General features: G+C 45.1%; 1 protein-coding gene across 3 annotated transcripts in view; it reads left to right on the forward strand.

The window, feature by feature from the left end:
* Positions 1–23754, forward strand: part of LOC310636462 (alpha-2-macroglobulin-like) — a 103717-nt gene that overhangs the window by 43250 nt on the left and 36713 nt on the right. For all 3 annotated transcript variants that reach the window (XM_083356320.1, XM_083356318.1, XM_083356319.1), the window contains exons 10-18: positions 3551–3665; positions 4550–4659; positions 4931–5092; positions 6546–6770; positions 9079–9142; positions 16888–17024; positions 19145–19294; positions 21624–21797; positions 23650–23728. In XM_083356320.1, coding sequence (XP_083212446.1) covers positions 3551–3665; positions 4550–4659; positions 4931–5092; positions 6546–6770; positions 9079–9142; positions 16888–17024; positions 19145–19294; positions 21624–21797; positions 23650–23728 — 1216 coding nt within the window. The remainder of the gene's footprint in view (positions 1–3550; positions 3666–4549; positions 4660–4930; positions 5093–6545; positions 6771–9078; positions 9143–16887; positions 17025–19144; positions 19295–21623; positions 21798–23649; positions 23729–23754) is intronic.

A 23754-nucleotide genomic window follows, 5' to 3' on the forward strand; every position in this document is an offset into this window, starting at 1 on the left:
GGGTAGTGAAACTTGGTATGTTGAATTAATTGGTAAATGTGATTCATGACGTGTAAAAATGGGAGGGGAAATTCTGTATGATGTGGGGGTCAAGGGGAGGAGAATTCAGATTCTGGCATCCATCCATGAGTGCCGATGCTTCGTTCTCATTATTATAGACTTTTTAGATAAAACAATGCCTGAATGTTGTTTGAACTGTCTCATTAATCGGAACCGTGACAGTTCTGTTATTATACTCTTTAAAAATAAAGCTGCAGTAGTTCTTACAGAATGTGTTTCCTGGCCTGGCCTCAAAGGGCTGCCAGTGGGAATAGAAGAACTGTGGGACAGTGATAAATATTAGATTAGAAACCAGGAGAGACCCAGACCAGCCATAGTTTCATTGCAACGTTGCTGGCCACTCTCTCAGCCCAGCCTATCTTATTGGATGCTTGTAAACATAATATTAGAGGGACGCAGTGGCTCAGTGGGTTAGGACGCTGAGCTTGTCGATCAGAAGGTCGGCAGTTTGGCGGGTCGAATCCCGAGTGCCGCGTAACAGAGTGAGCGCCTGTTACTCATCCCAGCTTCTGCCAACCTAGCAGTTCGAAAGCATGTAAAAATGCAAGTAGAAAAATAGGGACCACTACGGTGGGAAGGCAACAGCGTTCCGTGCGCCTTTGGTGTCTAGTCATGCCGGCCACATGACCACGGAGACGTCCTTGGACAAGTGCTGGCTCTTCGGCTTTGAAACGGAGATGAGCACCGGCCCCTACAGTTGGAAACGACTAGCACGCATGTGCGGGGGAACCTTTACCTTTACTTTTACCTAAAGATAATATTAAGAGAGGTTTCCATGGGTCCCCTTTGAGCACCCGGTGGAAAAGTGGGAGATGAAGGTTATAAGTGAATCATAGGGCCAAGGTTTCTCAGGGGTATCCTGAAAAGGATTAAAAAAAAATCAAGATGGCAGCCACAATTGAAGTCCACCCCCTTTTACCTGCATCATGACACACATTAAAAAGGGGCAGGGCCTCAGTCATGTGGTCCTGGCTACCATTTTGACTTTTTTTGACCCCATATGGACACTCCTGGTCCAGGATAATGGGTGAGGAAGCCTAACATGTTCTACGCAGCTTGAGGCTGACCTTGGATAACATTAGATCAAGGGGGAAAGTGCTGTAATGTAAAATTACTTAAGCCTCTTTCAGCTCACGGGCTGGAATCAAGTGGAAAGCAACATGGACAGGGAAATAAATGGCAGAAGAATCTCTCGCCGGGCGTGTTTGTCATGTGGTTAGGTGCAAACATGGACACCCCCCTCAGTTAGTCTTGATGGTCAAAATGGCTTCTTTGCTAGAGTCTGAAAACTTAAGTCAAGGGTGAAGGTGAGCCCCCAAGTTCTCCATTGTTCCGCAGTCTTAGTAAACCATATGGGCCAATTTGCAGAGCATGAGAGGTGCCTGCCGGCTACAGGCTGAGAAGGCTTAGCCTAGAAAAATTATTGAGGAAAACAGGAAGAATTTAAAAAGAATTTGCCGCTGCAGCTTGTTACTCTCTGATTTCGAGATGGACAGCATTTAATAATTACTTCATATGTCGTAGTTTTCAATGCTGTCTACATGGGGCTGCCCTTGAGGACCACTCGGAGGCTTCAGCTCGTGCAGAATGCAGCCACGCGAGTTGTGTTGGGTGTCTCCCGATACTCCCATGTTACACCTCTGCTCCGCGAGCTGCATTAGTTTCCAGTTGCCCTCCGGGTGAGATTCAAGGTGCTGGTGATGACCTATAAAGCCCTAAATGGCATGGGTCCAGATTACGTACGGGAGCACCTGCTGCCGGCGTCAACTTCCCTTCGTCTAGTGCGCTCCCACAGAGAGGGCCTCCTCAGGGTGCCGCCGGTCAGAGAATGTTGACTGGTGACCCCCAGGGGGAGGGCATTCTCTGTGGGCGCGCCAGACCTTTTGAACCGCTTACCGGTTGAGCTCCGGATGGCTCCCGACCTTCGCTCCTTCCGCCGTGATCTAAAAACTTATTTATTTGAACAAGCCAGCCTGGTCTGATGGGTTTGGGGTTTTTAATATTGATTTTAATTAATTTTATTGTATCGGGCACAATATTTAATTTTTCTTAACTTTTGTATCTTGTATTTTTAATATATTTATTGCCCTGTACACCGCCCTGAGTCCTTTGGGAGAAGGGCGGTATATAAATCAAATAAATAAATAAATAAATAAATAAATAAATAAATAAATAAATAAATAAATAAATAAATAAATAAATAAATAAATAAATAAATAAATAATATTTGAAGTTACAACTCCCAAAACATCTTAGGGAGATATTTACGCGAGCGAGATTCGAACAGCTTGACACAATGATCAGATATGGGAGATTTCATGCTGTACCCTACAATGAGCATCTCTGCATTTGCAGAGTGGCAGAGGTAGAAGACCTGGCTCACATCCTATTTGACTGTTGCCTGTATAAGAGGGTGAGAGACAGGTATCTTGGTCTATATACCAAATGAATGACCCATTGGGATCCCCGTATCAAAACAGCTTACCTTATGTCCGGCCAGAACTTGAAAATAACATTTAACGTAGCACAGTACTTAAACAAAATAGGGTTCGGTTGAGATCTGCATATGTGGGACTGATTGGGGTAGATTGCAAAGGCGACTCCGAAATATAATTTTATCATATTTTATCTATATCTTAAATTATTGTACACTATTACAATTTCATTTTAGATTGTATTTTATTACCGTTTCATTTTAAATCGTATTTTATTCAAATTTCATTTTAAATTGTATTTTATCAAATTTCATTTTAAATTGCTTTTATCAAATTTTAGTAACAATTTGTTGCTGGAACTTTGCACTTTGATATGGCCCAAGGGCTAATCAATAAAGACTTTATTATTTATTATTTGTTATGTATAGGTAGGGGCGGGTGGGTCTACACATAGGTTGTACATAGTATCTTTAGGTGTGTGTCATGTATGTGTTTCACTTTGAGAGCGGGCAACTAAATCTCATTTTTGACATGCGCCGTTGTGCCCACAGTAAAAAAATGACAATAAAGCTTATCTTATCTTATCTTTTTTTAAAAAAATTCCATTTATATCCCGCCCTTCTCCGAAGACTCAGGGTGGCTTACAAGCTTAGCAGTAGCCTTCATTCTATGTATATGCCTGCTTATTAGGGCTTTCATACACCCCCCAAGCGGCATTATTACAAAATCAGCTTAATTGCCTCCAACAATTTGGGTCCTCATTTTACCTACCTGGGAAGGATGGAAGGCTGAGTCAACCTTGAGCCTGGTGGGACTCGAACCTGCACTAATTGCAGGCAGCTGGTGTTACTTAAGGAGGCATTAGCCCACTGCTCCACCGAGGCTCTATCTTATCTTATCTTATCTTATCTTATCTTATCTTATCTTATCTTATCTTATCTTATCTTATCTTATCTTATCTTCTCATCTTATCTTATCTTATCTTATCTTATCTCATCATTTTCATCTCATCTCATCTCATCTCATCTCATCTCATCTCATCTCATCTCATGCAGGCTGATATTCACGGCTGCTTCTCACAAGAGGTGGATCTGAAAATATTCCAGCTGAAGAGGAATGGATTTCAGATGGAGATTCAAACGGAGGGCACAATCACAGAAGACGGGACAGGTAAATAGTTTGGGGGGGGATGTGATGGGCCTCTTGGCTGGAGGTAGCCTGCTTTTTATTGCAAGGGCTTGCAACTTCCATCTTCAGCTTTTCATCTAAAACGGTTTTTTTTTCAAAGTTAGTGAGTTTAAAATGGGTAGATTTTGACTCCCGGAAGCCCCCCGGCCGTTCACCAAAAATCCACACATCTGAAAGTCACCCAGTTTGAAAAACGCTGATCTAAAAGGTTGCTGAGGATCACCCCGGGATTGGAAAAAACTTGGCCAAAGAGCTTTTTGGGGCCCAGAACACAGGTAGTCCTCCACTTACCACCACAATTGAGTCCAAAATTTCTCTTGCTAGGCGAGACAGTTGCTAAGTGACTTTTACTCCACTTTTAGGACCTTTCTTGCCACCGTTGCTAAATGAATCGCTGCAGTGGTTAAGTGAGTCACACGGTTGTTGAAGTGAATCTGGCTTCCCCCCTTGACTTTGCTTCTCTGAAGGTCGCCAAAGGGGATCACGTGACCCTGGGGGGGACACGGCAACCTTCATAAATATGCCAAGAATCCAAATTTTGATCACATGACCATGGGGGACGCTGTAACGTCCGTTAAGTGTGAAAAATGGTCACAAGTCACTTTTTTCTGGACGCTTGTAACTTGGAACGTTTACTAAAGAAACGTTTAGAAGACGAGGTCTACTTGTATGTCAGACAGCTGGACTAAACGATACAATTGTCTGAATGGTTAACAAAGAAAACTTTGAATTTTTCTCCGAGCCCAAGTAATGAAAATTGCCAAATCAGCTGGTTGGGGAGTTTGGCTCCAGGGATGAAAAAAAGGCATCGAAGGCTGCTGTTGTGTTCCTCCTAAGCTTTGTATGTGTCTGTTTCCTTTTGGCAGAGATTGTGCTGACAGGCTCAGGCACCACACAGATAACTTCGACAATTAGTGTCGTTTCCTTTGAAAATGTGGACGCTTACTACAAACCTGGACTTCCTTTGTCTGGGGAGGTAAGGCAAACTGGTTGATGGCCTCCCTGGTTGAGCATTTTATTCAAACCATGTCTTGCATCAGAGGGTGAGTAAGACAGTCCCACAGGGTCTTCCCACCCTTTAGATGCAGCCCACTCTAAGCCTCAGAGATGTTTCTCCTGAAGCCTTGGAGAAACGTAGATGAGTGGTTCCTCTTCCCCCTCTGACCCGACTCCTGTTCGCACAACTACCCTGGCATAGCATAGCAATTGAATCCGTTCCTAAGCCGGTGTTTGCTTTGTAAATTTAGATCAAGCTTGTGGATGGCCGAAAAAAGCCAATAGCCAACCAGGTCGTTGAGCTTCAAGTATCAGGAGTGAAGAACAGTACCTACCACAACACTGATGATCAGGGACGAGCCCACTTTTCCATAGACACTTCCGACTTCACAAATGATGCCGTTCAGCTCACTGTGAGTATTCTTAGTGATGTGGGTGTTGGCCATAAATCATGGCAAGGTTCTTAGCCTGGTATGTCCTTTGCCAAATAGGATCTGGGGTGGAAAGGTACTTTTTATGTAGGCATAAGAGGGGGCTCAATGGCTCAGCGGTTAAAGACTCTGAGCTTGTCAGCTTTCCAGCTGACAACCAGGGTTCAAGACCCGAGTGCTGCCTGACGGGGTGAGCTCGTGTCACTTGCCCCAGCTCCTGCCAACCTAGCAGTTCGAAAGCATGCAAGTGCGAGTAGATAAATAGGCACCACTTGGGTGGGAAGATAGCAGTGTTCCATGGGCCTCGGCATATAGTCACGCTGGCCTACATGGCCTTGTAAATGTTTTTGGATAATGCTGGCTCCCTCTGCTAAGAAACGGGCATGAGCACTGCCCCCTAGTATTGGACATAAGTGAAAAGATAGTTCTCCCACAAGTGCAAGGAGAAAGGACCCTTGGAAAGAGGAGAAATATGTTTGAACTGTACATAACCATGAGGGTGAAGGTCCGTTCTCCGAGTTTGTGGGTTGGCTTCTGAATGTTTCGTTACCAGGCTAGGTAACGTCTTCAGCGGCCTTTAGGGAAGGTCAGTGTCAGTGTTTGTTTTGTCCCAGCCCACGCGAGTCCTTGTTATGCTCACAAGGAGAAACCCCTCTTCCAATCAAGCAGGCAGGAACCGCAGGAAAAACCCAAACCCCTTTAATTCTTCACAGACCTGAGTCAGTGTCCAAGGCAAACAAACACAGTCCACAGAAACTCGATCCTCAACATGAATGGTTGCCTTCGGCCTTCGGCCTTCAGCAACCAGCACCTCCCACACCTTCCCTTTTATTATGCAGCCAAGGCGTGGCTTTTCTTACACCTGCTCCTTTGCCTTTGGAGCCACCCCATTGCATTCCTCTCTCCTGCTCTCTTTGCTTGCCGGCGCTGTCGCACCTCCTGGATATTTCCCAGCTGTGCTTTGTCACTGTCCAACTCAGGCTCCCAGCATAGCTGTGTCTCAGCCGGAGCGCAGGTAGAGGGGCCAGGCTCCTCATCAGACTGTTGGGGGCAATTAAGCTGACTTTGTAATAATGCCGCTTGGGGGTGTGTGTGTGAAAGCCCTAATAAGCAGGCATATACATAGAATGAAGGCTACTGCTAAGCTTTTAAGCTGCCCTGAGTCTTCGGAGAAGGGCGGGATATAAATGGAATTAAAATAAAAAATAAAAAAAATAAAAAAGTAAGTCTTGGAGCTCTTCAGAGCCATCCTCTGACTCTAATGTCACTTCAGTTCCCTCTTCCTCATCTGAGTCCTCAGACTCAGTGCATCTTCTTCACTGTCCTTCAGATATTCTTCCAATGCCCTTTTTTTTCTTTAACTGTCCAACGTATGTGGTGGCGGTGGTGGTGATTTACAGTTATGATTATGATTGGTATCCTCTTTTTTTTCCAGGCAACCTATAAAAAATTAGATTACTGTTATGATTCGAACTGGGTCTCCCCTCAACACCAAACTGCCTTTGCCTCACTATCGCGTTTCTATTCTCAAAGTCAAAGCTACCTCAAAATTGAAAGGCATCTTGGCTCACTAACTTGCGGGGAACATGCTGTCATCCCAGTCCATTACATTCTCAAGCCAGAACTCATCAAGGACAAAGAAGTTGTCTTTTACTACTTGGTAAGTGTGAACAAAGTACTCTTCAGTTCACTCACAAGGGCTGAAGCAGGAAGGGGGAGGGCGTATCTGAGGAGTAACATTCAGCGTGGTGGTAGTGGCGTATAAGAGGAGCGTGGGGGGAACATATTTGTTCTGTTCCAGCCTACGACCGGCCCTGTTCGAATGTCAGGGACAACCCCTTTTTATAGTCAACAGGCTGGAAAAACCCAACAAAATTTATTTACAAAGAAATCAAAAGTTCAAACAAGAGTTAAACCAAAAGTTCAAACAAGAGTTAAACAGGAATAACAGACCAGGACTCTAGCAGAAGATCTTCAAACGGTTGCCTTCAACAACCAGCACCTCCCACACCTTCCCCTTTTATCAGCAGTCCCAAGGCATGTCTTCTCATTGCCTTCTCCTCCTCTCACCGAGTTGCCTCATTTCCGTTCTCTTTTCTGCTCTGCTGGATTGTCTCCTGCTCCTAGCGTCCCTGAATAGATCCAGCTGTAAATCATCTTCGTCCAATACCTCGTGCTCACACAGCTGAGTCTGATGAGGAACATGATGGGAGGGGCCAGGCTGAGAGTCCTGCAGTGCATCAGAGCCTCCCTCTTGACACCAAAGGCTCTCCAAACCCCTCCTCCTCCTCCTCTTCAGAATCATCAGACTCAGCTGCCGGTATCACAGGCTGACGCTGAATCACAACAATATTCTAGTAACTGTGGTGTCATGGTGGTTAGAATGCAGCATCGCAAGCTTACTCTGCCCACAGCCTTCGAGTTCAATCCTGACCGCCTCAAGGTTGAACTCAGCTTTCCATCCTTCCGAGGTCGGTAAAATGAGGACCCAGGTTGTTGGGGGCACTGACAATAGGCTGACTCTGTAAACCCTTTAGAGAGGGCTGGAAAGCACTATGAAGCAGTATATGAGTCTAAGGCCGTGGTGGCAAACGGGGCTTCTGACACCAACACAGACCCCTTTAATTCAACCTGCTTATGAAGATGTGTGGCTGTATCCAAGTCTTGGCAGGAGCCAGCTTAAGAAAAGCCTCTTCTTTTAAATCAGGGGTCTTCAAACTTGGCCCTTTTATGACTTGTGGACTTCAACTCCCAGAATTCCTCAGCCACGCCTGGCTGAGGAATTCTGGGAGTTGAAGTCCACAAGTCATAAAAGGGCCAGGTTTGAAGACCTCTGTTTTAAATTCTGATGTTTTAAGTGTCCAGGTGATATGCAGTTATATTTCCCCAGCACTATGTATACTGTCCAGAAATTATAGTGACTGAGCCAATTAAGAACAGAAGAGAATATTACATAATGTAATATAACAACAGCACCACAGAACATCAGGAATCTATGCAAGCGGAAAATGTAGACTAATTGATACCCGTGCATAAGATTATAGTCAATTCTCCTGAATTTCATGATACTTTACTAAAGGCTGATTGGTCCTGCCTGTCCCAAGGAACCTTCTTTTCGAAAAATTGCCGGTTGCTTTTTTTGTGCTTAGCTAGAAATCCATTTTTTAAAGTTTTTTTTTTAAAAAAAACTAAAAAAATATAGTTTTTCCACCTACTTTTGTATCTTAGCCTGCTCATTCCCACCCAGTCCAAAACGTCCAGACCTCTTAAACTAGCCAAGTTTATCTACCGGTAAATAGTTCTTCTTTCTCTGATCTTATCCAACTGCAGAGATCTTGACAATGTCCTTTTTTGGGGCTATGGGTTCGATCTCAGAGCTTGGCAATTTGGCTGCAAACGCTTTGTCTTTGTTTGGGGGCGGGGGGGGCATCTTCAGTGGACTATTTATTTATTTATTTATTTATTTATTTATTTATTTATTTATTTTATTACATTTGTATACCGCCCTTCTCCCGAAGGACTCAGGGCGGTGAACAGGGCATATATAAATAGAAAATACAAAAATTAAAAGAAAATTAAACAATTGCCCAATAAAAACGATAACAGTATAAAAACCCATTAAAAACCCTAACGTCCCCCATCAGGCCAGGCCAGCTTGTTCAAATAAATGGGTCTTCAGACCGCGCTGGAAGGAGCGAAGGTCCGGTGCCGTCCGGAGCTCAACCGGCAGCTGATTCCATAAAGCCGGAGCGCCCACAGAGAAGGCCCTCCTCCTGGGGGCCACCAGCCGGCATTCTCTGACCGGTGGCACCCTGAGGAGGCCCTCTCTGTGGGAACGCACAGGGTGGAGGGAAGTTGACGCCGGCAGCAGGTGGTCCCTGAGGTACTCCGGACCCATGCCATGTATGAATTGTGCTCGTCTGTCAGATAAGTAGAAAAATAAATCCTTTTGCTTTTTTTCCATGAAGGTGGTGGCCAGAGGGGATATTGTGAAGACAGGAACTCACCCCTTGAAAGGAAAGGAAAATAAAGGTAAAAAATGTTTTCTCTTCTCTTCCCACTTTCCCTCCCCCCCATATTTCTCCTTTGGAAATGAACGGATGAAAAAAAAATCAGCCTCTTATTCCTTTTTTTTTGCCCAAAATGCTAATGAAAACTCCTCTCTAAAGAAGTCCCCCCCCTGCCATGTTAATTGGAAGAGGGCATTCCAAAATGGGGTGATGGCTGCTATGTCGATGGTAGGAAAATTCATGCAGGCAGGTTCTCTGAACTTTTATTATTTTATTTTATTTTTATTTTCATTCCATTTATATCTCGCCCTTCTCCGAAGACTCAGGGCGGCTTACAAGCTTAGCAGTAGCCTTCATTCTATGTATATGCCTGCTTATTAGGGCTTTCACACACACACACACCCCAAGCGGCATTATTACAAAGTCAGCTTAATTGCCCCCAACAATCTGGGTCCTCATTTTACCTACCTCGGAAGGATGGAAGGCTGAGTCAACCTTGAGCCTGGTGGGACTCGAACCTGCACTAATTGCAGGCAGCTGGTGTTACTTAAGGAGGCATTAGCCCACTGCTCCACCAAGGCTTATTAATCGACACCTCAGCTGCATGAATAGAAATAGAAATAGAGTAGAAGCTGGAAGGGACCTTGGGGGTCTTCTAGTCCAGCCCCCTGCTCAAGCAGGAGAACCTATACCATTTCAGACAAGTGACTGTCCAGTCTCTTCTTAAAAGCCTCCAGTGATGGAGCACCCACAACTTCTGAAGACAAGCTGTTCCACTGGTTGATTGTCATGTCTGATAGGAATAGAATAGAATAGAATAGAATAGAATAGAATAGAATAGAATAGAATAGAATAGAATAGAATAAGGAATAGAATAGAATAGAATATAGAATAGAATAGAATAGAATAGAATAGAATAGAATAGAATAAGGAATAGAATAGAATAGAATAGAATAGAATAGAATAGAATAGAATAGAATAGAATAATAGAATAGAATAGAATATTTATTTATTTATTTATTTATTTATTTAATAATATTTCTATACCGCCCTTCTCCCGCAGGACTCAGGGCGGTGAACAGGGCAAGAATAAAAATACAAATTACAAAAGTTAAAACTAAATTAAATAAATGCCCACATACTAAAATACATATTTAAAACCTAATAAATAGCAATAGCAAACCCACCCCCCGATCCCCTCATCAGGCCAGGCCAGCTTGTTCAAAAAAGTATGTTTTTAGCTCGCGGCGAAAGGAGCGAAGGTCGGGCGCCGTCCGGAGCTCAACCGGGAGCTGATTCCATAGCTCCAGGGCGCCCACAGAGAAGGATCTCCCCCTGGGGGTCACCAATCGACATTCTCTGACCGGAGGCACCCTGAGGAGGCCCTCTCTGTGGGAACGCACAGGGCGGAGGGAAGTCGTTGCCGGCAGCAGGTGTTCCCTCTGGTACTCCGGACCCCTGCCATGTAGGGCTTTGAATACCATTACTAGTACCTTGAATCTCAGAATAGAATAGAATAGAATAGAATAGAATAAGGAATAGAATAGAATAGAATAGAATAGAATAGAATAGGGAATAGAATAAGGAATAGAATAGAATAGAATAGAATAGAATAGAATAGAATAGAATAGAATAGAATAGAATAGGGAATAGAATAGAATAGAATAGAATAGAATAGAATAGAATAGAATAGAATAGAATAAGGAATAGAATAGAATAGAATAGAATAGAATAGAATAGAATAGAATAGAATAGAATAGAATAGAATAGAATGGAATGGAATGGAATGGAATGGAATGGAATGGAATGGAATGGAATGGAATGGAATGGAATGGAATAGAATAGAATAAGGAATAGAATAGAATAGAATAGAATAGAATAGAATAGAATAGAATAGAATAGAATAAGGAATAGAATAGAATAGAATAGAATAGAATAGAATAGGGAATAGAATAGAATAGGATAGAATAGAATAGAACAGAATAGAATAGAATAGAATAGGGAATAGAATAGAAGAATAGAATAGAATAGAATAGAATAGAATAGAATAGAATAGAATAGAATAGAATAGAATAGAATAGAATAGAATAAGGAATAGAATAGAATAGAATAGAATAGAATAGAATAGAATAGAATAGAATAGAATAAGAAATAGAATAGAATAGAATAGAAAAGAATAGAATAGAATAGAATAGAATAGAATAGAATAGAATAGAATAGAATAAGGAATAGAATAGAATAGAATAGAATAGAATAGAATAGAATGGAATGGAATGGAATGGAATGGAATGGAATGGAATGGAATGGAATGGAATGGAATGGAATGGAATAGAATAGAATAGAATAAGGAATAGAATAGAATAGAATAGAATAGAATAGAATAGAATAGAATAGAATAGAATAAGGAATAGAATAGAATAGAATAGAATAGAATAGAATAGAATAGAATAGAATAGAATAGAATAGAATAGGGAATAGAATAGAATAGGATAGAATAGAATAGAACAGAATAGAATAGAATAGAATAGGGAATAGAATAGAAGAATAGAATAGAATAGAATAGAATAGAATAGAATAGAATAGAATAGAATAGAATAAGGAATAGAATAGAATAGAATAGGAATAGAATAGAATAGAATAGAATAGAATAGAATAGAATAGAATAGAATAGAATAAGAAATAGAATAGAATAGAATAGAATAGAATAAGGAATAGAATAGAATAGAATAGAATAGAATAGAATAGAATAGAATAGAATAGAATAAGGAATAGAATAGAATAGAATAGAAAAGAATAGAATAGAATAGAATAGAATAGAATAGAATAGAATAGAATAGAATAGAATAGAATAGAATAGAATAAGGAATAGAATAGAATAGAATAGAATAGAACAGAACAGAACAGAACAGAACAGAATAGAATAGAATAGAATTAGAGTAGAGTAGAGTAGAGTAGAGTAGAGTAGAGTAGAGTAGAGTAGAGTAGAACAGATTAGAACAGAACAGAAGAGAATAGAGCTGGAAGGGACCTTGGAGGTCTTCTAGTCCAGCCCCCTGCTCAAGCTGGAGAACCTATACCATTTCAGACAAGTGACTGTCCAGTCTCTTCTTAAAAGCCTCCAGTAACGGAATGCCCACAATTTCTGAAGGCAAAGCTGCTCCACTGGTTGATCGTCTTCACTGTTAGGAAGTTTCTCCCTAATTCCAGGTTGCTTCTCTCTCTGATCTGTTTCCAACCATTTGTTTCTTGTCCTGCGCTCTGGTGCTTTGGAGAATAGAATGCATTTGAAGAGATCCTTGTTGCGGTTGCAGGGTTGGGCGACGTGCAGACATACCAATAAATGAGGATATTTGTAACTCAGGGTTGAAAGGAGGAGTCCTTGGTGCTCTCTGAGCTTGGTTGCTTTTTGTAAATGTAGACGTTTCACTACCCAAACCAGGTAACATCATCAGTGCTAGTAGGGAGTGGGGCTTACTCTCAGTTTATATTCTAGTGCAGTGATGGCGAACCTATGGCATGTGTGCCAAAGGGGGCACTCGGAGCCCTCTCTGTGGGCACATGGGCCTCACTGTTTGCCTAGGTTTTCGCAGGAAAAATCCATTTCTCAAGCCCCTTCCTAGCCAAAACAAGCCTCCGGAGCGAGCACGCTGTTTTCAGCTTTGAATTATATCAAATCGGACACCAGAAACAGACTAACAGATGACCTGAGTGCTGCATGTGCTGCTTTCAAACTTACAAAGTATAAGTCAAGGTTAGACAAATTGTCAGCATGCATACAACAGCAAAAATCACATGAATTGTTCAAAAGCATGCCAAACTTTTACCTTTCAGTAAATAGTTGTTTGTATCACTGAAAGCTTTGTTATTGTGTTTTTCTTTTAAGACAAAAGATGTTAATGTAGGAGTTGTTTTTTTTCTAAACTAAAACCTCAGTATTCAGATTAAATTGCTGCGTTGGCACTTTGAGATAAATAAGTGGGTTTGGGGTTGCATTTGGGGCATTCGGTCTCTAAAAGGTTCACCATCACTGTTTGAGTGGCTTGCCCTGTCAGTATTTGTGTGTGTGTGTGTGTGTGTGTGTGTGTGTCTTACGGCTACTTTGGTTGAGCTGTTTACTCTCAGCTTGTTTGGCAGTTCCTTGATTGGGGTATTGTTTGCTTGTCTCAAAGGTGCTTTTTCAAGAGGCATCTGGACTTCGTTTGGTTCTGCTGGAAGACGTTTCGCTTCTCATTCTTGGATGGGAAGTGAAACCTCTTTAAGCATAAACGAAGAAAATCCAGTTGCCTCTCGAAAAAGCGCCTCTGGGACCGCCGTGACTGAAAATCTCCATAGACACATATTGCTTACCTCTTAATTGCTGGTCCGCTGTTAATTTTAACTCCAAGATTAAGGTCAGCTCAACCATCCAAAAAAGTAAACGATGTTCCAGACAAGAAACTACCAACCCAAGCCCACAGCAAGCAGCCCAGCCAAAGAACCACGTCTGACAGAAAACAACCAAGCTCAAGAGAGCGTGAAAGGCCCGTCAGACATGATCATTTGGTGCACAAACCTCCCTGGCAAAGAAGGAATAAGATTGATATATAAATCTATGTTAAATCTGCTTAGTTTTTCTGAAGCCAGACAAAGCCACTTGCTACGGCCCATAAATGGCGCCTCGTGGAAAGTCCCATGTACGGGACGATGTTTACATCTTTTTCGATCAGGGGACTTCAAACTTGGCAACTTTATGACTTGTGGACTTCAACTCCCAGAATTCCTCAGCCAGCCAGGGCTGGCTGAGGAATTCTGGGAGTTGAAGTCCACAAGTCATAAAAGGGCCAAGTTTGAAGACCTCTGTTTTAAATTCTGATGTTTTAAGTGTCCAGGTGGTATGCAGTTATATTTCTCCAGCACTATGTATACTGTCCAGAAATTACATTGATCGAGCCAATTAAGAACAGAAGAGAATATTACATAATGTAATATAACAACAGCATCACAGAACATCAGCAATCTATTGCAAGCGGAAAGTGTAGACTAATTGATACCTGTGCATAAGATTATAGTCAATTCTCCTGAATTTCATGATACTGGCTGAGGAATTCTGGGAATTGAAGTCCACAAGTCATAAAAGGGCCAAGTTTGAAGCCCTCTGTTTTAAATTCTGATGTTTTAAGTGTCCAGGTGGTATGCAGTTATATTTCCCCAGCACTATGTATACTGTCCAGAAATTACATTGATTGAGCCAATTAAGAACAGAAGAGAATATTACATAATGTAATATAACAACAGCATCACAGAACATCAGCAATCTATTGCAAGCGGAAAGTGTAGACTAATTGATACCTGTGCATAAGATTATAGTCAATTCTCCTGAATTTCATGATACTGGCTGAGGAATTCTGGGAGTTGAAGTCCACAAGTCATAAAAGGGCCAAGTAGGAAGACCCCTGTCTTCGTTGTTGTTAGTTGCGAAGTCTTGTCCGATCCACCGCCACCCCATGGACAACGTTCCTCCAGGCCTTCCTGTCCTCTACCATCTTCTGGAGTCCCTTTAAGCTCACGCCTACTGCTTCGGTGACTCCATCCAGCCACCTCATTCTCAGATCCATTATATAAAGGCAGTGTTGAATTTTATGTATTTAAATAGTTCGGGTGGCTGGTTGCATCGAAAGGGCAACTTTTAAACGTATCTCGTGATACAGTCAAGAACAAGCACAGTTTTCATTCTATAGGCACGGCTATTTGCCCTTTAGAGCATTTCCTTTATTGCAGGGGTGTCAAACTCAATTTCATTGAGGGCCGCATCAGCATTGCAGTTGCCCTCAGGGGGCCGGGTGGGTATGGCCAGGGTGGGCGTGGCCTACTGGGTGGGCGTGGCCAGAGTGCGCATGGCCTACTGGGTGGGCGTGGCCAGCTCTACATCGTTCGCATCAAGAGTGCCTATGGGGGCCTGGGCAGGAGTGGGACAGATCTGAGGGTCTCTGGCAGAAGTAGGGTCTCTGGGCCAGGGCCAAGGCAGAAGGGGCCGTTCCCTCACTGTTTCCAGGATGGCTTCGCGGGCCGCATGAAACCACTTCGTGGGCCGGATCTGGCCCCCTGGCTTTGTGTTTGACATGTCTGCTTTATTGTATAAAGACAGAGCTAATATTTTGGGATGTGCTTCTTGTCTGGACCAGCTCTTAAGGCTGACAGAATGTCAAAAAAAAAAAAAGTCAAGGTGGCAACTGATTGCACAATGGTCTACGGAGATCCCCCATCATTCAAGCTCGTGGTTGTCCCAAATGTGCTTTTCCAAAAGGCAACTAGACTTTCTTGGGGGGGGGTCTTTTTCTCTCCTTGAAAATGTTTTGCTTCTCATCCAAGCGCTGAGGAAAGCTTCTTTGACGAGAAGCGAAACATTTTCAAGGAAATGAAAAAAAAAAACAAACCCCGAGAAAGTCCAGTTTTGGAAATTAAAAAAAAAAAAACCTTTGGGACATGGTTGCGTAACTGTGGTTTCCTCCTTGGCTATTTTGACATCCTCTGCGGAGGTTCCCCGATAGGGCTACTGATTTATTCCACTTAATCAGGCTCCACGTTTCTTTTCTTTTTTTTTATTGAAAAGTTTTACAATACATTTTTGAATACAACCCCCCCTCCCCCTCCCCTCTCCCCAACCCCCCAACCCTCCCCTCCCCTCCCCCCTCCCCGACTTCCCAGAGCAAAATACAGGGTATAAAAATACAAACAAACATAATCTAAAATATGCAAACAACTATAAAATATTAAACAGGCTCCACATTTCTATGCACCACAAGAAATGTGCTGCTCTACCATTTCCCCCAAAGGGACGCGGTGGCTCAGTGGGTTAGGATGCTGAGCTTGTCGATCAGAAAGTCGGCAGTTTGGCGGGTCGAATCCCGAGTGCCGCGTAACAGAGTGAGCGCCTGTTACTCGTCCCAGCTTCTGCCAACCTAGCAGTTCGAAAGCACGTAAAAATGCAAGTAGAAAAATAGGGACCACTGCGGTGGGAAGGTAACAGCGTTCCGTGCGCCTTTGGCGTCTAGTCATGCCGGCCACATGACCATGGAGACGTCCTCGGATAAGCGCTGCCTCTTTGGCTTTGAAACGGAGATGAGCACCGGCCCCTAGAGTCGGAAATGACTAGCACGCATGTGCGGGGGAACCTTTACCTTTACCTTTACCTTACCATTTCCCCCCCACACACATCCCTTCGGGGCATGGGGCCGCCGCGGTCGTCTCTTATTGCTCTCATTTCTGACCCGTCTGTCCCATCTCCGTCTCCCCCTGTCTTCACGGAGCCTTGCTCCCGGCGGAAATGTAGACAACCGTGTCTACATTTGACTTAGTGGAGGGGGGGTGTCAATCCCTGTGTCGGCAGGTTAGGCATATTTGGGGGGGGCAGTTTTCTCAGGCAGCGGTCCCCAATCTTTCCAGTTTGGTGGACTGGGGTGTGGTGGTGGTGGTGAGAGGAGATGGTTCTGTGCGAGCGGTGGGCGCTTGAACCGTGTGCGCACAACGCCATTTGCGCAAGCATGAAGCAAGTGAAGCTGCACGCACGGCCGCCTGCCGGGCCTGGTTCTGAACGGGCCACAGCCCGGGCTCTGTGTGTGTGTGTGTGTGTGTGTGTGTGTGTCGGAGACCCCTGTTCTAAGGTCGTTGTTAGACCTGCTTCAGTGTTATCATCTCTGGCTGAGTTCACAGGGAACTGAGCGGATGCCGCCGGCCTTAATGCTTTGTGGTTTCTCTCCAGCTTCGCTGAAATGTCTTTCCTTTAACCAGGAACATTCAACCTGAACCTTTTGGTGGATATCAAGAGCGCTCCTTTGGCCCGCGTGCTTCTCTACACCATTTTGGACAACGGAGAACTTGTGGTGCACTCCGCCGACTTCCCCGTCGAGCCCTGCTTCGCAAATAAGGTAAGGCTGACAACAGGCTTCGTCCGTACACCCTCCTTGCTCCAAAAATGCGCCAGACCCCACTTAACCATTAGCTTCGCTGAGGGACTCGCATCTCATTCCCAGCTTGCGGCTAAGACGGGCTTTCAGTAACAGGGTAAGAGAGTTGGAAGGGACCTTGGAGGTCTTCTAGTCCAACCCTCCCCCCCCCTCTCAAGCAGGAAACCCCCTTCCATTCTGGAGAAATGGCTGCTCAGGCTCTTCTTGGGAAACCTCGGTGAATCAAGGGGAATCGACGAGAAGGCGAGGTTTCCTCAGGAGAACCAAACCAGACCACCTGCACAGGGGTTCTTGGTCATGCAGGGGAGGAGCCTAAGGGAGGCCGCTGATCCACAGGGCTGCCATTGGCCCACTGCAGGATCGCCCTTCTCACCTGACAGGAAGATCCCGCCTCCGTAGGCGGTTGTCCTGCAGCTGCCAGAAAGACTGGACACCCTTGTTTATGGGGCATTTGCTTGTGGGAATAACAACTTTTTGGGAGGCTGATTGCCCGTTTCAGAAAAAAGGAGGAAGGAAGGGAAGAAGGGAGGGAGGGAGGGAAGGAGGGAGGGAGGGAGGAAGGAAGGAAGGAAGGAAGGAGAGGAAGGAAAGGGAAGGAAGAAAGGAAAGGAAAGAAGGAAAGGAAGGAAGGAAAGAAAGAAGGAAAGGAAATGAAAGGAAGGAAAGAAAGAGAAGGGAAGGGAAGGAAGGAAAGAAGGAAGGGAGGGAGGGAGGGAAGGAAGGAAGGAAGGAAGGAAGGAAAGGAAGGAAGGAAGGAAGGAAAGAAAGAAAAGGAAGGAAGGAAAAGAAGGAAAGAAAGAAGGGAGGGAAGAAAGGAAGGAAGGAAAGAGAAGGAAGGAAAGGAAAGAAAGAAAGAGAAGGAAGGAAAGAAGGAATTAGTTTCAACAATGAGTTTTGGGAAGGAAGGAAGGGAGAAAAGGAAGGAAGGAAGGAAGGAAGGAAGGAAGGAAGGAAGGAAGGAAGGAAGGAAGGAAGGAATTAGTTTCAACAATGAGTTTTGGGAAGGAAGGAAGGAAAGAGAAGGGAGGGAAGGAAGGAAGGAAAGAAAGAAGGAAGGAAAGGAAAGAAAGAGAGAAGGAAAGGGAAGGAAGGAAAAAGGAAGGGAGAGGAAAGGGAAGGAAGGAAAGAAGGAATTAGTTTCAACAATGAGTTTTGGGAAGGAAGGAAGGAAGAAAAGGAAGGAAGGAAGGAAGGAAGGAAGGAAGGAAGGAAGGAAGGAAGGAAGGAATTAGTTTCAACAATGAGTTTTGGGAAGGAAGGAAGGAAAGAGAACGGAGGGAAGGAAGGAAGGAAAGAAAGAAGGAAGGAAAGGAAAGAAAGAGAGAAGGAAAGGGAAGGAAGGAAAAAGGAAGGGAGAGGAAAGGGAAGGAAGGAAAGAAGGAATTAGTTTCAACAATGAGTTTTGGGAAGGAAGGAAGGAAGAAAAGGAAGGAAGGAAGGAAGGAGGGAAGGAATTAGTTTCAACAATGAGTTTTGGGAAGGAAGGAAGGAAAGAGAAGGGAGGGAAGGAAGGAAGGAAAGAAAGAAGGAAGGAAAGGAAAGAAAGAGAGAAGGAAAGGGAAGGAAGGAAAAAGGAAGGGAGAGGAAAGGGAAGGAAGGAAAGAAGGAATTAGTTTCAACAATGAGTTTTGGGAAGGAAGGAAGGAAGGAAGGAAGGAAGGAAGGAAGGGGGCAAAATTTTCATCCTGCAGTATCTATAAAGAGAGGAAGGACCGGGACCCCTTTTTTAGGAGAGTCATCACCTTCTTGCTCCTTCTCCCTCACTTTGCAAAGCAATTGGTCTGTTTCCTTCTTTTTCAGCTTTCATTATTAGGTTGCCTCCCATCTTTTTCTTTTTTTTCTTTTTATGCTTTCCCTCTCTCCCCTCCTTTGGCTCCAACCGGAGAGAAGAGGACAGGCGTGGGGGCTTCAGGCATGGGCTGCGGAAAGGGAGGGGGCCAAGGTCTTCTGCCTGATCTCACAAAGATTGGCTGGAGTGGGGGTGGGGTGGGTGGGGGGCAGCCCTAGAGGGAGAAGCCCAGTCCAGGACGGTATTTTGTGGATGTTCCCCGGTGAGTTCACTCTCCTTTACGGTCCTCCAGGTGAACCTGCGATTTGCCGAGCCCGAAGGCTTGCCCGGCAGCAGCATCAACCTCCAACTTTCCGCCGCCCAGAACTCCCTCTGCGCCATCCACGCGGTTGACCAGAGCGTCTTCCTCCTGAAGCCCGAAGCTGAGCTTTCTCCTCGAACGGTGAGGCCAAGTTGCCTTCCAGGTCTGGGCAGGCTGTGAAGTCCTCCGGCCCCTTCTGCGGCGGCCTTCTCGGTCCCAGAGGTGGAAGGGACCTCGGAGGTCATCTAGTCCAGCCCCAACCCCCACTCAAGCAGGAGACTCTTTTTTTTTACCATTCCTGGACAAACGGTTGCCCCAGTCTCCCTGTTCTGTACCAGCCTGCTACCGGCCCTGCAGAAAAGGCAACCCCTTTATAAACGGCAAGAGGCTGGAATGACGTCTGCCAAATTTATTACTACAAAAAACAAGACACGAAGCAAGATACAGGAGCTTTGAAACACTATCTGAGCGGTTGCTTTCAGCAAACCAGCCCTCCCCAAACATTCCCTTTATAAAGAGTTCAGGGCGTGGCCTCTCTCTGCCTCCTTCCGAGAAGCCCCACAGCCTTCCTCTGTTTACTCCTACTTGACTGCCTCCTGCGTCGGGCGTCCTTGAACAGGGCCAGCTGTGGGTCATCTTCATCCACACTGTCAGGCTCACACAGCTGGGTCTCCATGGTGACCAAGTGGGAGGGGCCTGGCTGAGGGCTCTCATCAGCAAGATCTTCAACCCCCTCAGCAAGGTCTTCAACACCCCCCTCCTCCTCTGAGTCGTCCGACCCAACTGCTGAACCCACAGGCTGACCCTGAATCACAACACTCCCACGAAAGGTTGGATTTAAAAAATACCTCCAGGGATGGAGGAGCCACGGCTTCTGGAGGCGAGCCAGTTCCACACTGGCTAATTTGTTTTCAAGGTCTCTTCCCAGAGGCCGCCTGAATTGCCGGTCACCCTCTACGTCGGAGCGGGGGGGGGGAGAGGAGCCTCCCCTGAATTTCCCCGTAGAACAATTTGGCTGCTGTGCCGTAAAAGCGAAGGAAGAGAGCTGCATGGAATCCCAGAGGCATTCTTGGCTATCAAAAGGCGGGGAAGGAAGGAAGGAAGGAAGGAAGGAAGGAAGGAAGGAAGGAAGGAAGGAAGGAAGGAAGGAAGGAAGGAAGGAAGGAAGGAGAAAGAGAAAGAAAGAAAGAAAGAAAGAAAGAAAGAAGAAAGAGAAAGAGAACGAAAGAAAGAAAGAAAGAGAAGGAAGGAGACTTCTGGGATTGCTGGTTTGGTTGTAACTTTGGCACTTTGGCAGCTCTTTTGTGTGCACAAGTAACTAGGCCAGGGGTAGGCCACCTTGGCTCTTTTATGACTCGTGGACTTCAACTCCCAGAATTCCTGAGCCAGCGCGGCTCAGCTTGCAAACCTCTCCCTTTCCCCTCAGCGTGGCTCAGCTTGGAAACCTCTCCCTTTCCCCTCAGCGTGGCCGGCTCAGGAATTCTGGGAGTTGAAGTCCATGAGTCATCAAAGAGCCAGGGTTGCCTACCTCTGAACTAGGGGAAGAAGCATTTCATCTTGCAAAATCCAAAACTGGCACCAAGGCCCAGTCCTTGATGACCCACACTGGCCCCTTCTAGGGATTTGTGGGAACCAACGATGTTGATCCCATTTAGTCAGTTCCCGTTAGTTTTTCCACCGGTGCTTCTCAGCCTCCTTAGCCGTAAGACGTGTGGACTTCGACTCCCAGAATTCCCCAGAACTGACCTTCCGACAAGCAAAGTTAATGCGGAAACCCGATCCGCTTGTCAACCGGGTCGCTAACGAGACAACTGCAGCGACTCATCTAAACAACCGTGGCGAGGAAAATCATGAAATGGAGCAAATTCACTGAACGACTTGTCTCGTTTAGTGACAGAAATTTTTGGACTCTATTGTGGCCGCAAGTCGAGGGCTACCTGTACTGAACTAAAGGTCATGGGCAATTCCCTCCCTCCCATCCAGGCCATAGCACAGAAGCGCTGTTTGAACAGGGGTCTGTAAGATTATCTGGGACATGACACACCCTCTTCATGACCTGTTTTCCTTGTTGCCTTCTGGGAGGAGGGGGCTTCTGGGAGGAGGGGGCTTCTGGGAGGAGGGGGCTTCTGGGAGGAGGGGGCTTCTGGGAGGAGGGGGCTTCGTGGTATCCGCAGCAGAACATCCAGACTCAGCCATAGTTTCATTCCCTACAGCATTAACCTTGTGAACTCTCTGGCTTCCTCCTTCCATTATATATTCAAGATGGACAGTACTTAATATTTTATTGTTATGTACATATAGAGGTGTGGGTCTACACATATGTCGTATGCAGTATGCTTTAGGTGTGGGTCATGTATGTGTTTCACTTTGAGAGCGGGCAACTAAATTTCGTTTTTGATATGTGCCGTTGTGCCCACAGTAAAAAATAAATAAAAAAATGACAACAAAGGTTACCTTATCTTATTTTCAGGTTTATGATCTGCTGCCCGTAAAAAACCTCAGGGGCTACTACTACAAAAGTGAGAACTTGGAAGACCCGGACACAAACCCCTGTGTGCCTCCCAGAAAGATCATTGTGGATGGAATTCGCTACCAGACCGATACCTATTCTTACGGTGAAGGAGACGCCTATACAATTCTCAAGGTAAGCCCCCCCCCCCAAGGTCCCCAAACTCTTGGCAGAAAGTGGAATTTCACTCTAAGATTGATTAGAAAAGGAAGTCGTTTTAGACCGAAAAGGGACGCGGTGGCTCAGTGGGTTAGGACGCTGAGCTTGTCGATCAGAAGATGCCACATAGCAGAGTGAGCGCCTGTTACTGGTCCCAGCTTCTGCCAACCTAGCAGTTCGAAAGCACGTAAAAATGCAAGTAGAAAAATAGGGACCCCTATGGTGGGAAGGTAACAGCGTTCCGTGCGACTTTGGCGTCTAGTCATGCTGGCCACATGACCACGGAGACGTCCTCAGACAAGCGCTGGCTCTTCGGCTTTGAAACGGAGATGAGCACCGGCCCCTAGAGTCGGAAATGACTAGCACGCATGTGCAGGGGAACCTTTACCTTTACCTTTTTAGACCGAAGCATCCCATTCCAAAGAGCAAAGAATTTTTTTTTAAAAAAATGTACTTAATAAACAAAGATAAAAATGAGTGATAATAGAGGGATTTTTTAAAAAAAGAAAAATACGATTAAATGTTCTGAGGTGATTCCATCCCTGGTCTCTGATGTGGCATGCCATTTGGCATAGACATAGGTATAGAATAATAGTGTTGGAAAGCACCTTTGAGGTCTTCTAGTCCAACCCCCTGTTCAAGCAGGAGAGACCCTATACCAGGGGTAGGCCAACGTGGCTCTTTTAGGACTCGTGGACTTCAACTCCCAGGATTCCTCAGCCAGCACAGCTCAGCTTGGAAACCTCTCCCTTTCCCCTCAGCATGGCTGGCTCAGGAATTCTGGGAGTTGAAGTCCACAAGTCATAAAGCAGCCATAGTTCCCCCATGTTGGCTCAGGAATTGTGGGACTTGAAGTCTACAAGTCATAAAAGGCCCAGGTTTGAAGACCCCAGGTTTAGTGTATAGGCCAGGGGTAGGCCACCTTGGCTCTTTGATGACTCGCGGACTTCAACTCCCAGAATTCCTGAGCCAGCATGGCTCAGCTTGGAAACCTCTCCCTTTCCCCTCAGCCTGGCTGGCTCAGGAATTCTGGGAGTTGAAGTCCACAAGTCATAAAGCAGCCATAGTTCCCCCATGTTGGCTCAGGAATTGTGGGACTTGAAGTCTACAAGTCATAAAAGGCCCAAGTTTGAAGACCCCAGGTTTAGTGTATAGGCCAGGGGTAGGCCACCTTGGCTCTTTGATGACTCGTGGACTTCAACTTCCAGAATTCCTGAGCCAGCATGGCTCAGCTTGGAAACCTCTCTCTTTCCCCCTCAGCCTGGCTGGCTCAGGAATTCTGGGAGTTGAAGTCCACGAGTCATAAAAGATTCAGGTGGGCTGAATCTCAGCCTTGGTATCATAATTTTCGTAACGGATTGTAGTTTTAACACATTGGTGGCGGCTTAGTGGTGAAGATGTTCGCCTCCCAGTCAGAAGGTTGAGAGTTCAATCCTAGGTAGCGGCAGATGTTTCCCTCCCAGGGTGCAAAGAGAAAAAAAAATCTGCTGCAAAACTCTGTGTGGTGTCAGGAAGGGGCCCGTAAATGCTCAACTCTATCCAGTGACCCCGACTCTACCCTGAATTAAGGGGATATTAGAAGATCATAAAAAGGGTGTTTTATTGTGTTTTTGACACAACCCCCAATTGGAAAGGGTGCATTGTTGCATCCATCTTTATTTTTAACTAGTTTAATACAGCAAGCACTCTGGGTGGATAATAGATGGATAATAGATGGACAGGTGTATGGATCGAAGGGGTGGGGTGGGTGGAGGGAGAGAGGGTGTGTGTGTGTTTCTTTTCCATTCTTTCTGTAATATTCCATAATGAATTTCTGTTCATTTTACAGGACATTGGTTTCAAAACATTTACTAGCACCCAGATACACAAGCCTAATATTTGCAGCAGACCGCACGCGGACGTGTACTGTAAGAATCTTAAGTGGAATGATAGG

The sequence above is a fragment of the Vipera ursinii genome (genome assembly GCF_947247035.1).
Source record: "Vipera ursinii genome assembly, chromosome: 2".
NCBI classification, from domain to species: domain Eukaryota; kingdom Metazoa; phylum Chordata; class Lepidosauria; order Squamata; family Viperidae; genus Vipera; species Vipera ursinii.